The 12,960-nt window shown below is 44.2% G+C and overlaps 1 protein-coding gene across 3 annotated transcripts; it reads left to right on the top strand.

The window, feature by feature from the left end:
* Positions 1 to 1,428: 1,428 nt before the first annotated feature.
* On the top strand, positions 1,429 to 12,195 carry LOC110862166. 3 transcript variants are annotated; one of them, XM_035845277.1, is made up of 5 exons: positions 1,429 to 2,449; positions 2,554 to 2,655; positions 9,463 to 9,647; positions 9,744 to 9,907; positions 10,581 to 12,195. In XM_035845277.1, exons 3-5 carry the CDS (start codon positions 9,491 to 9,493, stop codon positions 11,040 to 11,042), a joined length of 783 nt encoding a protein of 260 aa, XP_035701170.1. In that variant the 5' UTR covers positions 1,429 to 2,449; positions 2,554 to 2,655; positions 9,463 to 9,490; the 3' UTR covers positions 11,043 to 12,195. The 3 variants fall into 3 exon arrangements, with proteins under 3 accessions (XP_035701170.1, XP_021967035.1, XP_035701169.1); XM_035845276.1 differs by lacking the exons at positions 1,429 to 2,449; positions 2,554 to 2,655 and adding exons at positions 7,623 to 7,765; positions 8,715 to 9,015; XM_022111343.2 differs by having other exon boundaries at positions 1,429 to 2,655.
* The last annotated feature ends 765 nt before the right edge of the window (positions 12,196 to 12,960 follow it).

The following is a 12,960-nucleotide window of genomic DNA, read 5'->3' as shown; positions in this document are numbered from 1 at the left end:
GCGAATGGGTTTTGTACACCAAGAAAAGAAAGGCAGAGATTTAAGACTACGCAGCAAACCACAAAACTCATAAAAACCACATAAAAATGCTTTGTTACTTACAAGGCTGCACTGGGAAAGGGGGATTTGTCCTGTTTCCCCAGCCATGGGAGAAAAGTTTGAGTTAGAAAATCAGAAAGCGGAGTAATATACTACCACAGATGCCAAAGTCGTTGGTAAATATAGCTTTTGGACTTTCATTGAGAACAGAACGGGATTGAACGAGAAGAAAACGGGACAAGATCCGCTTAGGACCCAAACACAAATCAACTACTTATCGTCTTAGTAGATGGAGACCGGTAAAGTACGTTCACCTCTTCATTACAGGAAAGTATCTAAATCCACCGTTCGATGAAATTGATGCCGATTACAAATATGTATGTCCGAACCCAAAATTCGAACTTGAGCCCCTTCTCATCTGTCTCTCTGTCGCATGACAATCCGCAATCGAAACCCTTGCTGACAATCTGTTGCGTGTGGTTTTCACTGCATTCGACGGATTCAATCGTTTTTTCCCAAAATCAGATTCGAATTAATAACCCATAATTTGGGAACGTAGGGAATACATCACTTCGTTTCGCGATTTTTCAAAATTTCAAACCTCCAAAGTATTTAGCTGGGTCAAAGTAGTCAGATTTCGAGCAAAATTTGTACACTAACCAGCCAGCAACATATTTTAGTTATTCGACAATGCAAATGTTATGGAATTTTAGATGGAGCAAAAAGAATCATGAGTGGTGCAACCACAAATTAATAAGAACCCTTATTAACAGGCTTGCTGAGTGAGAGCTGTGTGTTTCCGCTCTCCTGCTCCCACTCGAGTCCTCCCGTCCTTCATTACGACAAAAACTTGTTCCGTCCGCCCTGTTTTACACTTTAAAAGCTTTTGATAGCCAGGAGCAGGAGGCGGATGCGGAGCGAGTGCTGTTATAGCTGCCACTGACGTGAAGTGCACGGAGCTGGTGAAAGTGGTGAAAGTCATTCGTTCCCCTCTTGAGCGATACCACAAGTTGCAAACTAATCAGCATAAAAGCCGACATGTTGAGTGGGGTGTTGCAGATGCAAAATAAAAACCAGATGGCCACTTATGTCCACCATTAGTGCACAGCTCATGGCGGGAGGAGAGTGAACAGGTCGCTAATGGATCATCAAACCGCTGCTTGTGAAAAGAATGCCACCGTCGTCGTTGCAAACTTTAATGTGCTTCCATTCCACCCTCAGCGACGTGTGGCAGTACACACGCCGTTATTTTTGCCAACTTTTATTCGGGAGTCGGAAGGTTAACACTGCTTTTATGCGAACGGTTTACCCTCGTAACAATAAAAACAATGGTCAAATGGGAAGAACGTACCTCGCCCAGTACACCTGTGCACACATAAATCTCCGTTCTCCACACATGGAGGCGGACTGGAAGGCCGAATTCTTTGTCAATTTATTCCACCCCGCTTTCCTCAAACCTGAGGAGGAGTCATGAGCAGCGTCAATTTATGGCTGAAGATATCTCAACATCGGAAATAACTAGTAATAAATGCACACTTAACGGATATTGCTTCATAATAATGCATCAGTCCAACGGGGCATGAGATGAGAGAGCGAGGAAGAAGGGGCAGCAGCAGCAAAACTAATAACAAGTGTGTCCACATAAGCAAAGGGGGTGATTTTCGCTGTGAATCTGTTGCCCTGGTCGGTTGGCAAGCTGGTTGGCAGGTTCGTGGTGGTAAAAGCGGAGAAAGTGCTCACTTGCCTCTCAGTTTCCTCTCCAACTCCAAACTCGGAGCAACATCATCACTCAACAACTTTCTCCACCTCAAAACACGCTCGCTCACTTTTTGCACGACCAGCTTAAACTCTTAATTCGGGTCTCTTAATTCGGGTCTCTCCCGTTCACAGAGGAAAGGTCAGTGCGTGGTGGGTGCTCTTGTAAATGGGCCCAACAATAAGCAAGGACAGGCAGTCCAAGTGAAGGGTCATTTCCATTAAGTAGTGGGATTGGGTGCCATCGTTGACCTTTTCGAAGAGCGGGAGCAAATTGTTGCCTGGCACGATATCCACTTCAGTTGGGGAAGAGTTTATCAGACTCGTACGTATTCTTTGTCGGGCTGGGAAATTAGGAACAATTAAGAGAGCAGTAATGCCACTCGACTCTTTGACTCATCATCGTTAGCATCATCATTACCATTCGTGTCACGACATCACGTCAAGTGAGCAAAAGTTTTCCCCTTCTTTGCCCCCGCTGAACAACAAGGTTTCAACTTTGCAAACTAAAGTGAACTCTTGAAATCGTATCCAATTTACATGACAAATCAATCCTTCTTCTTGTGCGGACCGAGTGGAAATTGGCCTCGTCGACCGAGTGAGAGGCGCTTTGAGCCCATTAAACTTGTAAACTCGAGACAATCTGTGACCCGAGGTAGCGAAGCAATTAAGCCCGTAATTTGATTACTCTCCACTCTCCCCGTCCAAACCGAGTCACTTTGTCAACTCAAAATATGAACTTCTTTGTTCCCCACCAAGCACAAAACAACTGACTTCTCATCATCCACCGCTGTCGGCTTGGATGCAAATTCTGACAGCTGCACACAAACCTGCTTCATCTTCCGCGTCGTAGTCCAACTGGTAAGTCAATCTGTATTCGCAAACCCTATTTGACAGCCAATAAGCCCCAAACCATGCGGAACATGACACCAAAAGGCAATTTCAACCAATTTTTCTGAAAATTTAAGCCCCAACCACATATTAATAAGGATACATGTCCATAGATAAAAGCATTCCCAGTTATGTTTTTGTCCTCATTATTTCATGTCGCAACATTTTGGTCCTAATTCCAGCAGAGTTTTGCTCCCACAATAAGAGAGCGAAATCACGAGGATTTGGGTCGTAAAATGTGAAATACCTTTTGTGTTGCGAGAGTGGATTTGCGCTTGTGTTTTCTTGTGTTTGCATCTCGGATATTGGGTCGTATAAATAGATTAAAGGATTTCGCGTACGCCTTTGGGTGTCAACTGCCACGCACTGAGCCACCTCATGCATAGATACATAAAGGAAGCCCGACATCCGGCCGTCATTAAAAATAAGCCACCGCTTTCTTCGGACAAGCAATAAAAGAAGAACGGGCGCAGTTGTAACTCGCAGTTGTTGTTTCCCTATCTCGACATCGCAGTTGACAGTGTCTCTCACTTGGTGTCCTCTTGTCCTCTCGGGAGGAGTGCTTCCCCACTTGTCAGAAACCGATTTCGATGCCCTTTGGACATGTGGCAGTCTCCCATGAGTGGACTGAAACCCTCAAGTGTTTTGACTCCATGCCCACATTTGCGCCCGCCACACCCACTCAAAAGTGTCCAAAAAACGCTTTCACTCCAGATTTCACTCACTCAAATCCACGTCAAAAATCCAATTTTACTCGGATTTTGAAATTCCGTGCACAATTATTCTCCCAGATAGTTGCTTTCTTATAAACAACATCAAACTAAACTTTTTGAAGTGTTTACTATTTAAAAGTTTGAAATTATTAATGAGCATTGTTGTAGTAATCAACAACGTAAATTTTGCCTGTAAATAATCATAAAAAAAGTTTATTTTGATCTTGGATATAAGAAAACAACTAGCTGGGAGTATAATGGAATCAGGAATATCAAAATCCGAGTAAAATTGGATTTTTAGCGTGGATTTGAATGGGGGAAAGCATTACTTTCACCGTTTTTTGGCACCTTTTCGTGGGTGTGGCGGGCGTAAATGTGGGCAAGGAGTCAAAACACTTGAGGGTTTCAGTCCACTCATGGGAGACTACCACATGTCCAAAGGGCATCGAAATCGGTTACTGACAAGTACGGAAGCACTCCTCAGCCAACTCACATTATCGAGATGAAACACGACCCAAATATGCCCACCGGCTTAACCATTATTTACAACAGCTCACAATCATCCTCCGTGTAAATCTAGCCATGTTCCAACTGGGGAATTTTGCAGAATGAGAACATATTTACTACTCCTCGAACTTGTCAACAAACTTATAACTGCCCTTTCATCAATCAATGATGGATAATAGCTGCTCAGCATTTCCTCATTTATTCATGCATAACTTGAACACATATCCGCCTTGAAATCTGGTAATGAGTGTGGCGACAATCTTGGCACAGTTGTCAACACTTTGCATCATTGTACAAGTGTGTACAGCTCAATTTGGAGAGAAAGTGCATGCAAAATGGATAAATGGTTTCGCAACAAGGCGCATAATTGCTGCGCCCTTTGTTAATTTAAGAAATAGTTGACACTACATGTTTGCCAACCAACCAACCAATGCGAGCAAGTTGTTGTCACCACTATCACGGATTCCTTAATGACTCAAGCCTACAAGGTGTGGATATTTAATGCAGAAACAAGTGGTGCTTTGTCATCATAACAAACGGGCTTGTCTTCCCTTACGTGTTGACACAGTGAGCCATTCTGCTGCCTGGTCTCGTCCTCATAGTGTCAACCCATGTCAAACAATTGTGACAGTGTAAATAGTCCAAACAATGACAGCGAACGAAAACAAAAGCGAAAAGGTGAGGTGGGCATTTTTGGGAAAAACTCAAACAAAACACGACTCACTTATGTAATAGTGCACAAGAATCCCCCATTTTGGAATCCCATGCAATTCCCAACATTTCAGCAGAAGCTAAGTGAAAGCACCGGAAGTGGGACACGTGCCGTACTCATTTTCTGAAAAGGAAGGCGTAAAATTGGACCTTTACATAAAGCATTTCAACCTTGATTCAAAAATTCAGTTAAATTGTTTTTCCCGACAATGGCACACAATTCGAGGTATGACGCGTCACATGTAATAACTGCGAGTGCGGCCAAGTTTACGTTAACTTTGTCCATAAACTGCGGGCAATGGAAACTTCACTCTCTCCAACATATAATTTAACTCGAGGCACTTCAGACCATTCTCTTTCTATCTCACATAAATTTTTAATGCTGCCAAATTCATGGTTCCTCCAAAGCTAAACCTAGGAGCCGAACTATTAACTGGAAAATGTCCCAAGCATTGTGTGCGACTCGGTTTGAAATCATTGAAAATTTCGAGATAACTTTCCTTCGCACCAAGTGAGTCGGGACCCACATTTTTAGTCATTTGTGAGCAATGATTGTTGTTTGTTTTATGTGTTTTAAATCATTTTTATGGGGAATAAAATGGAGGAGTGAACTATTTGTTTTTACTGTTGGGCATTTTACTGTTGGGCATTTTACTGTTGGGCAGCCGTGGCTAACTCTGGACGTAAATAAATATGTATAGAAATGGCAACAAGATAGTTGAGCGTGTGTGCATGCATGGGTATGCATGACATGAGAAGTAGGTACACAGAAAACATGGGCAAGTGTGTGTTTTCGAGCAGGTATTTCCTCACAGGTTCGGTAAGCAACCAAGTCGATGAAAATCAATTAATCAATTAAACCCAATTTCCCCATTGTGTGGTGAGAATTATTCCCTCTGCTTCCCATCAGAACTCGCCTCGTCATTAAGTCGTTGGAGAAGAAGCACATCAATCAAGCAATCATCCACTCCGCCACATGTCCACAGTCCAGTATTCTTGGCTTATCTGGAGATTATTTCTGTGCCGTCGGTCAGAAATTGGGCCTAAATGCGGAGTTGCGTAAACTCTGGCTGGATCGGAGAAATCGACGACGTGGTCATTTTGCTTAATTAAAATGTCAGGAGGGAGCTAGGCTGAGGAAGGGTGGCTTTTGCAGGTGCATTAGCCTAATGAAAAACATTTACACGAGCTGGATTTCGCCTGATTGCTTAATTTGGGGCCTGGTCGGAAATGGAAACCTTCGGCATTTTTGGGAAGCATAAAGAAAACTAATTATCCTGACAATGGGAAAATTGGATAAGGAATGACAGCCCTGTTCGAAACCATGTCATTATTTGACACTGAATCCTGCAGTCGAATGGAGGAATCGGAGGTTGCAGCTCCGATAAACCTGTTTGCATTTCATCTCGCTCTGCATGCACACACCTTCGGGCACAATGACATTTCGCTCTTTCGACTGACACTCGTCCTGCGCTACCTTTGTGTCGACCAGGAGTGAAAATTGGATCGGTCTGAGCCAGATAGGACACGAAATAAAGAACCAAAGGGATCCGATTCAAATCCATCTTGAATCAAAGTCTGAAGGGGCCGTCCATAAATTACGTAACGCAAGAGGGGGGGAGGGGGGTCATGGGAAGAGCGTTACGAATTGTTATGTAGGGGGAGGGGGGTATAACAAATTTGTTAAGTAACGCATTTCATAAACGCGATTAAAAATCGGATTGAACTCATGTCATCCAGAAGGTTTCAGTCTACGCATGTAAATACGTTTTTCATTATGGTGCTCACATTAAAAGAAGAGCAAAATTCTTGCCTACTTGTAAACCATCATTCCTCCACAGTGACCTCGGAGGGCGATGGTGTGACGTAAGTTTCACGATTAATTGAGCCTTACCTTTAAGATGAGAATTTGATCGGAATTTGCCGGTCACCTGAGCCCCAACGAGGTCACTTAGGAGGCATGATGGTTATCAAGAATTGTACTCATCTACATATGTATTAATGGTCGTACGATAGTTTTCCGGGTGCAACTTGACAAAAGGTTCCATTGTGAGTCTTGGTAAACGTTGAGAGACCTGTAAGATTTACAATTTCCATTTCTTGTCGAATATGATTTCGGTTGTTCTTGAACAAGAAATTCACAAAATTCTAATTTATCTAGCAATTTAAAAGAAATAGAAGCAATAAAAGCGACATTTGTCTACACAACCTGGAGCAAATGAAAATTTTGCAAGTTACTGTTAAAGAAATTACCTGCGGTGAAATCAAATTTACGTTACGTTACGAAGGGGGAGGGGGGTAGTCGAGAAGCGTTACGATGCCGTTACGAGGGGGGAGGGGGGGGGGTCCAAAAAATGATGATTTTTGCGTTACGTAATTTATGGACGGCCCCGAAAGACAATCAAAGATGGAAATGAGAGAAAAGTTGAGAATCCGTGAGAAATAAAACCCTGAATTATACAACGCTCTCCCGATTTTAACCCTCCGACTGACTAAGTTCATTTCATGCTTATTACGAGATTACGTCGTAGTATGTACATACATACGTTTAACACAGCCGTACGCAAACTTGATTTGGCAGTGTAGTTGACACTTGTAACTTTGTCCTCACCCTGCTGAACTGAATGTCAAACTACTTTTCAAAGTCGAAAGTTAAAAGCCATTTCCTGTTTGAACTCTTCTTCTTCAACGCCGATTGAATATGATTTTACCAGCTCGTGAATTTGATCAGTGAGTGGAACGGGTGAAAGCAGGAGGTCGTGGTTATTGGAGCGTGAAGTCGTCACTTGGTTCGTTCCTTGGTATGCAATGCGTGGGCCAAAATCGTTGCGGTTACGACCTGGTTTAAACTAGACGCACATTTCACGTTCCCCACATTTGTTTAACAGGTTCGGGAGCTAGGTGTTGATCGTTCGTCGTATGTGGTTTGTGGTTTGAAGCGGACAATAGCATCTCCCCGAGAGGAGTGAAATCCCATTAGACTCCTCTGCCTGGAAGGAGGATTGATGTGTTGAATCCCTGCCAACTTTGTGTGGTTTTTAGACGACGAGGCAATGGGGCTATTAAACAGAAGTCAAGGCACAAAGGGGAGAGAGTCCACTTTTACACCGCAATCCATGTCAACTAGTCAACTGCACAACGTTCCTCCTGTCACATACACACCGTTTTCTTTCTCGTGGTTCCATGCCACGATGCGGCGGCCTTATGGGGGCAATTCCGGAAAATCCCCAGACCTTTTTTTGCAAAAATTTTTATATGCCCTGCCATCCTGAGGGTTGGAATGACCCTCAGTGAAATTTCGTTGGGCCACACCCCCTGGGGGGCGAAGTGGCCCCCCGCTTGACCTTTGACATTATAATGTGGCTGAGATTGTAGGTCTATGTGTGTGTAGCTTACATTCCAAATTTGGAAGCATTTGGTCAACCACAACGCCGGGCGCAGTATGGCGACACTCGCAAAACCCCCCTTTTCGGCCCTTTTCAACCGCTTATAACTTCGCTAGGTGGATCGATAGAGCTTAGCTGTTTGGGGGATAAGATGACACACATTCTCAAGATTCATCCCCTGCTAAAACGGTAGACCCACTCTTCCCCCATTCAAAGACATAACGTTTTGAATTTCGGCGTAATTGAACAATGTCGACATGCCCACATTGTCGACACTTCCGTGTCGACACGATCAAAAATATGTGTGATCGCATCCATATGTACAAGATGATGGATCTAAGCTCTATCGATCCACCTAGCGAAGTTATAAGCGGTTGAAAAGGGCCGAAAAGGGGGGTTTTGCGAGTGTCGCCATACTGCGCCCGGCGTTGTGGTTGACCAAATGCTTCCAAATTTGGAATGTAAGCTACACACACATAGACCTACAATCTCAGCCACATTATAATGTCAAAGGTCAAGCGGGGGGCCACTTCGCCCCCCAGGGGGTGTGGCCCAACGAAATTTCACTGAGGGTCATTCCAACCCTCAGGATGGCAGGGCATATAAAAATTTTTGCAAAAAAATGTCTGGGGATTTTCCGGAATTGCCCCCATAAGGCCGCTGCATCGTGCATGCATTCGCTCTGTTTACTCTCATCCCTGGCAAATTACAGTCGCATGTCAAAATCGGCAGAGCTGTGATAAAGGTCAGCTAATTAAACCTCTTCATCGTATAAAAGCCATGTTTTAGGCTGGCTCGGATCCATCTACGTCTCGAGTTACGCAAGAGAACATAAAATTTCACACACGACTGGGAACATGGTGTTCAAGGAGGAAAGTCGGCCACTCTAAAACCACACACAAAATTTGGAGCTGGAGAAAGCGTGGCTACGCAGTTGAAGTTACAAAACCAGACGACGTAACTCTTCTCCATATATTTACAACAGAGATCGTGAATCTCCTGACCGTATCGCGGTATGACCTCGTCCTCGCAGTGCAGTTATTCGCCATGTCATAATTTCGGAATTTGTCATCTGATTTGACTAATTTTTGAGAAATAAATACACATTTTGACAATCTTTCAAGTATGCAAATCGAAAAATTTCTAGTAAGGTCATGGCGATGAGAGCACAAAGACATGTCGACCACATCTGAGAGTAGATTTTATCGAACGTCGTCCAAATCGGATGAAAAATGGCAAATAAATTTGCATGGGAAGATAACCTTATACCACCCCACGTCATGTAGCGATTTTTATCTATATTTTTCGAATTCCGCGACCAAGTTACCTTCGTGGTCCATGTGTCCACATCGATTAAACAAGCTGAATTAGCATAAAATTGATCCTGCAAACCTCCCCCAAAGTGAAAGCAAAAGATATCCCGAGTGAAAGTGGTAACGAGCGTACGCTATTTTGACCAGGTGGTGACCATTTCACGGGACTAGAAGGATGTCGAACGACGTGCTGATTCACCGCGAAATTCTGCTCCAACAAGTGAACCACTACCAGCAACAGGAGATGGACCACATGGCCGGACCCACCACAGGGCCAGAGGGCAGCAACGGCACGTCCACCCAAGGCGTCGTCGTTAGAGGAGAGGAGATCGGTGCGTCACCACATCTTTAAATTAATACTTCCTATTGAGGACCGTAATTTAATACTCACATGTAAATTATATGCAAATTTCTTGTTCTCCATTCAGCCATCGTCCTCGTGGTCCTCATACTCTGGATGGGTGCAATCATCCTCTTCTTCAACCGCTGGTCTAAAATCCGCCTCCTGGAACCATATCAACCCAAGTTTTGTGAGCATCACAATCCCAACTGCCCCATGGCGGACGTCCCCCCAATCAACACCAACTACCCCGTAAGTCGAGATCAAAGACGAAGGAGATAAGTTCCCCTTTCGCGAGACGGCCGACTTTTCCGCTCTGTCAGTTACTTCCTCAGACACGTCCCAACTGTAAAATTTTCACTTGTCTCACTTTCACTCACCGCTGCCAAGAGGCTGCCTCCTCCTCCGCTGAGATTTCACTCACTCGGAAAAACTCCTGACGCTCCCAGCCCATGTACTTTGACTTTTAATTAAAACTCCATTGGAGGAGCGGCTGAAATATCAAAGGTATTTCAGCCGCTAATGAGAAAAAGACTAAACGCTGAGGAGAAGAGGAGCCCAAGAGTTGAACGCCTCCTGACAGAATATCTTTGACAAGTGGTGTCCTCCTCACTGCACTTGACAGCAAGTTGATTGCTGACCGAGTGCGTGGTCTCGAGGCGGCCGCGGCGGAGAGAGAAAGTAATTTTGTAGAAAGAAACGGATTGCGAAATCTGTCCCTTTCCCTCGTGTGACACAATCCAGATGGTTCAATCGTTGCGAGTGGAATGGTGAGTAATTGGGACCCTGATTAAATGCGGTCGAATCCTCCTGGGAAAATAAATCAAACAGAATTCAACCTTTCTCCGGCCATCGCCCCACCACTTTGTTAATGAAAATTTGTATGCGTGTGAAATTCACGACTGACACGTTTCCTATATTGCAGCGAACATTCTCCATCTCCAAGTTCAACCTGACGTCGGAGACGGGCGGAGGAAGCCCGCACTTCAGCAAGTGCAACTACCACGGAGTCACGACGACCACGACGACCTGCACGACGGAGCCACTGCTGATGAACGGAGGGGGTGGGTCACGGTCCATGTCCATTTCCATGGGTGGTTTGGGCGTCCCCTCCACTCTCAACTTCCAAGGGACGACGACCACGAATCTCTCACCACGACTTTGCCAAGGCGGGCGTGGGAGCCAGAACCGGCTGCGACAAAACTCTGTGTTTGTGACGTCGCCCTCCAACTTCCCAGTCTCCATTTTCGGAGAGTCTGGCCAGCTTGGGAAGGGGACAGGGGGGAGGAAGACCAAGTCGGCCGTGGACCTTTCCACCCTCGTCCTCTGCGGAGAGATCATGGACAACGTGAGACGCAACTCGAAGAATTCCATTACCAATTTGTGAGAGACTGAGTGGTGTCAACCCTCGAAGGAGAACATTCCTTAGAGACTTGATTGCACAACCCACTCTCCATCAATGCATGTGGCACGACTCCCTCCTTGCACCCATTTTCCATCTTCTTTTTACCTCTCTTTTTTACAACAAGACTTTTCCTCGTCATTCCACAAGCATCTTACTTGTTAGACTACTTACTTGTTGTTGCAGGGAGTAGAATGTAGCTGTAGAATATTACTTCGACGTGTGTCAGATAGGTCTCCCCTTAGCGGACGGGGAATAAGAGAAATGAGTTCATTTCGCAATCAGGACAGGTAGAAAGGAAGGAAAGGCAGGAGCAATTTGTCCCAGCGTCTCATGTATGCAAACTTATGAAAGATCATTCCATTCATTTTTCATATTGTGAAATTTGCATACAACTCATATTTCAAAATTGCGTCGTGAGAAAGGAAGGGAAAAACTGACTTTATTATTATTATTACTCAAGAAAACTTACTTTCCCAAATGTCACGAGAAGTCAGGTTACACACAGAGACGTCATTTATTTCAATCCTTATGTAAAACTTCCCTCGGAGGTTTTGTTTTATGTAGAGTAGGAAATCTCCATTATTTATTTTTCTACCTCGTCGTACGTACGTACTTCTGGGAGGACCCTGTAGCGGAGTCTCTCTCCATGCCCAGGTCCCTCGGGCCCATTCCGACTCGAATTGTAGGCCAAACAGGCAATTGTTGAGCAGGATTTCACAATTTCTAAAATTTGTAAAAGTGCGAGGATGCATGGTATCAATTCATGCATATTCATTCGCGTGCATGTCTAGTATTACTCCCAAGGAGGTGATTCTTCTTCAAATCTGTGGTGCAAATGTACAAGCTTTACGAGTCCCAACTACACAATATTTTGACAGTTGGAGGAAATTCACGGAAACATTGAATACGTAGCCTAGTCCTCATATCCATATTATATTCTTATCAAATATTTACTCTAATCTCTGTCTGTATTTTGAACAAGTAGAAAAAAAATCTGTGAACCGTTACATCAAAATATGTATATCAGTAATGTTCGAATTAGCCAAACCATCCAAATATGTAAATAAGTATTATGCAACACCTCCGTGTGTCATCATTATACTTGTACTCAATAAAAACAAACTGTTGAATTGGACATGATTCGGTGGGGGAACTGTTGCTCCTCCCTGCACTGCGGCCCGTACGTCTCGTGCCAAGACGTGTGCACATAATCTCTCGCAAGTCGGTGGATGTGGGAGCAAGAGCAGCAGCAGCGTTGTTTACTTTCTCCTAACGAGCTCGATTTGGATGACATGGAGCGTCTCAATTTTCATGGCGAGGAGCTCATTAAAAAGCAAATTGCTGCAACACAACAAAACACAAGTCGTCGTCTCCTCCGCGCCATTAGCCTCGTTCAAGCAGGAGGAGCAGCAGCAGGTGACCTATGCTCGAAAAGCTTATTGTTTGGTGGCGTCTGCCCTCCGGCTCATTATTCGACTTAACGCTCTCCTCATCCGATTTCACTCCCAATCAAGGTCATCGCACCAATGATGAGATGATCAGCATCTCTCGAATCCATTGCGCAACGGTGTGGACTATGTTCACAAGAGGATTCTCGCTCTTGGAAAAATTAATAAGCAATTTCCTTAATGTTTTTTCTTTGCTTCATTTCATATTTTCAGCCTTTCTTCCTTTCTTCTCATCTCTCTCTCTCTCTCTCTTTCTGGGTAAACAAGGCTCCATCATCATCATCATTATCATCATCTCAATGTTTGTCGAATGAAAATGCTTTGATGTTTTGTAGCCTGATCTCATTTTAGTTTATCTTTACAGCGCAAAATGAAGATGAATCATAAAACTTGATGCTTTCAAAAAGTAGTCATCATGAATATTACGATGCGTAGTTTGTAGATTTGCTTGG

This window comes from Folsomia candida, unplaced genomic scaffold (genome assembly GCF_002217175.1).
Source record: "Folsomia candida strain VU population unplaced genomic scaffold, ASM221717v1 Fcan01_Sc049, whole genome shotgun sequence".
In the NCBI taxonomy this organism is placed as follows: Eukaryota; Metazoa; Arthropoda; class Collembola; order Entomobryomorpha; family Isotomidae; genus Folsomia; species Folsomia candida.
This window is presented reverse-complemented; position numbering and strand designations above follow the sequence as displayed.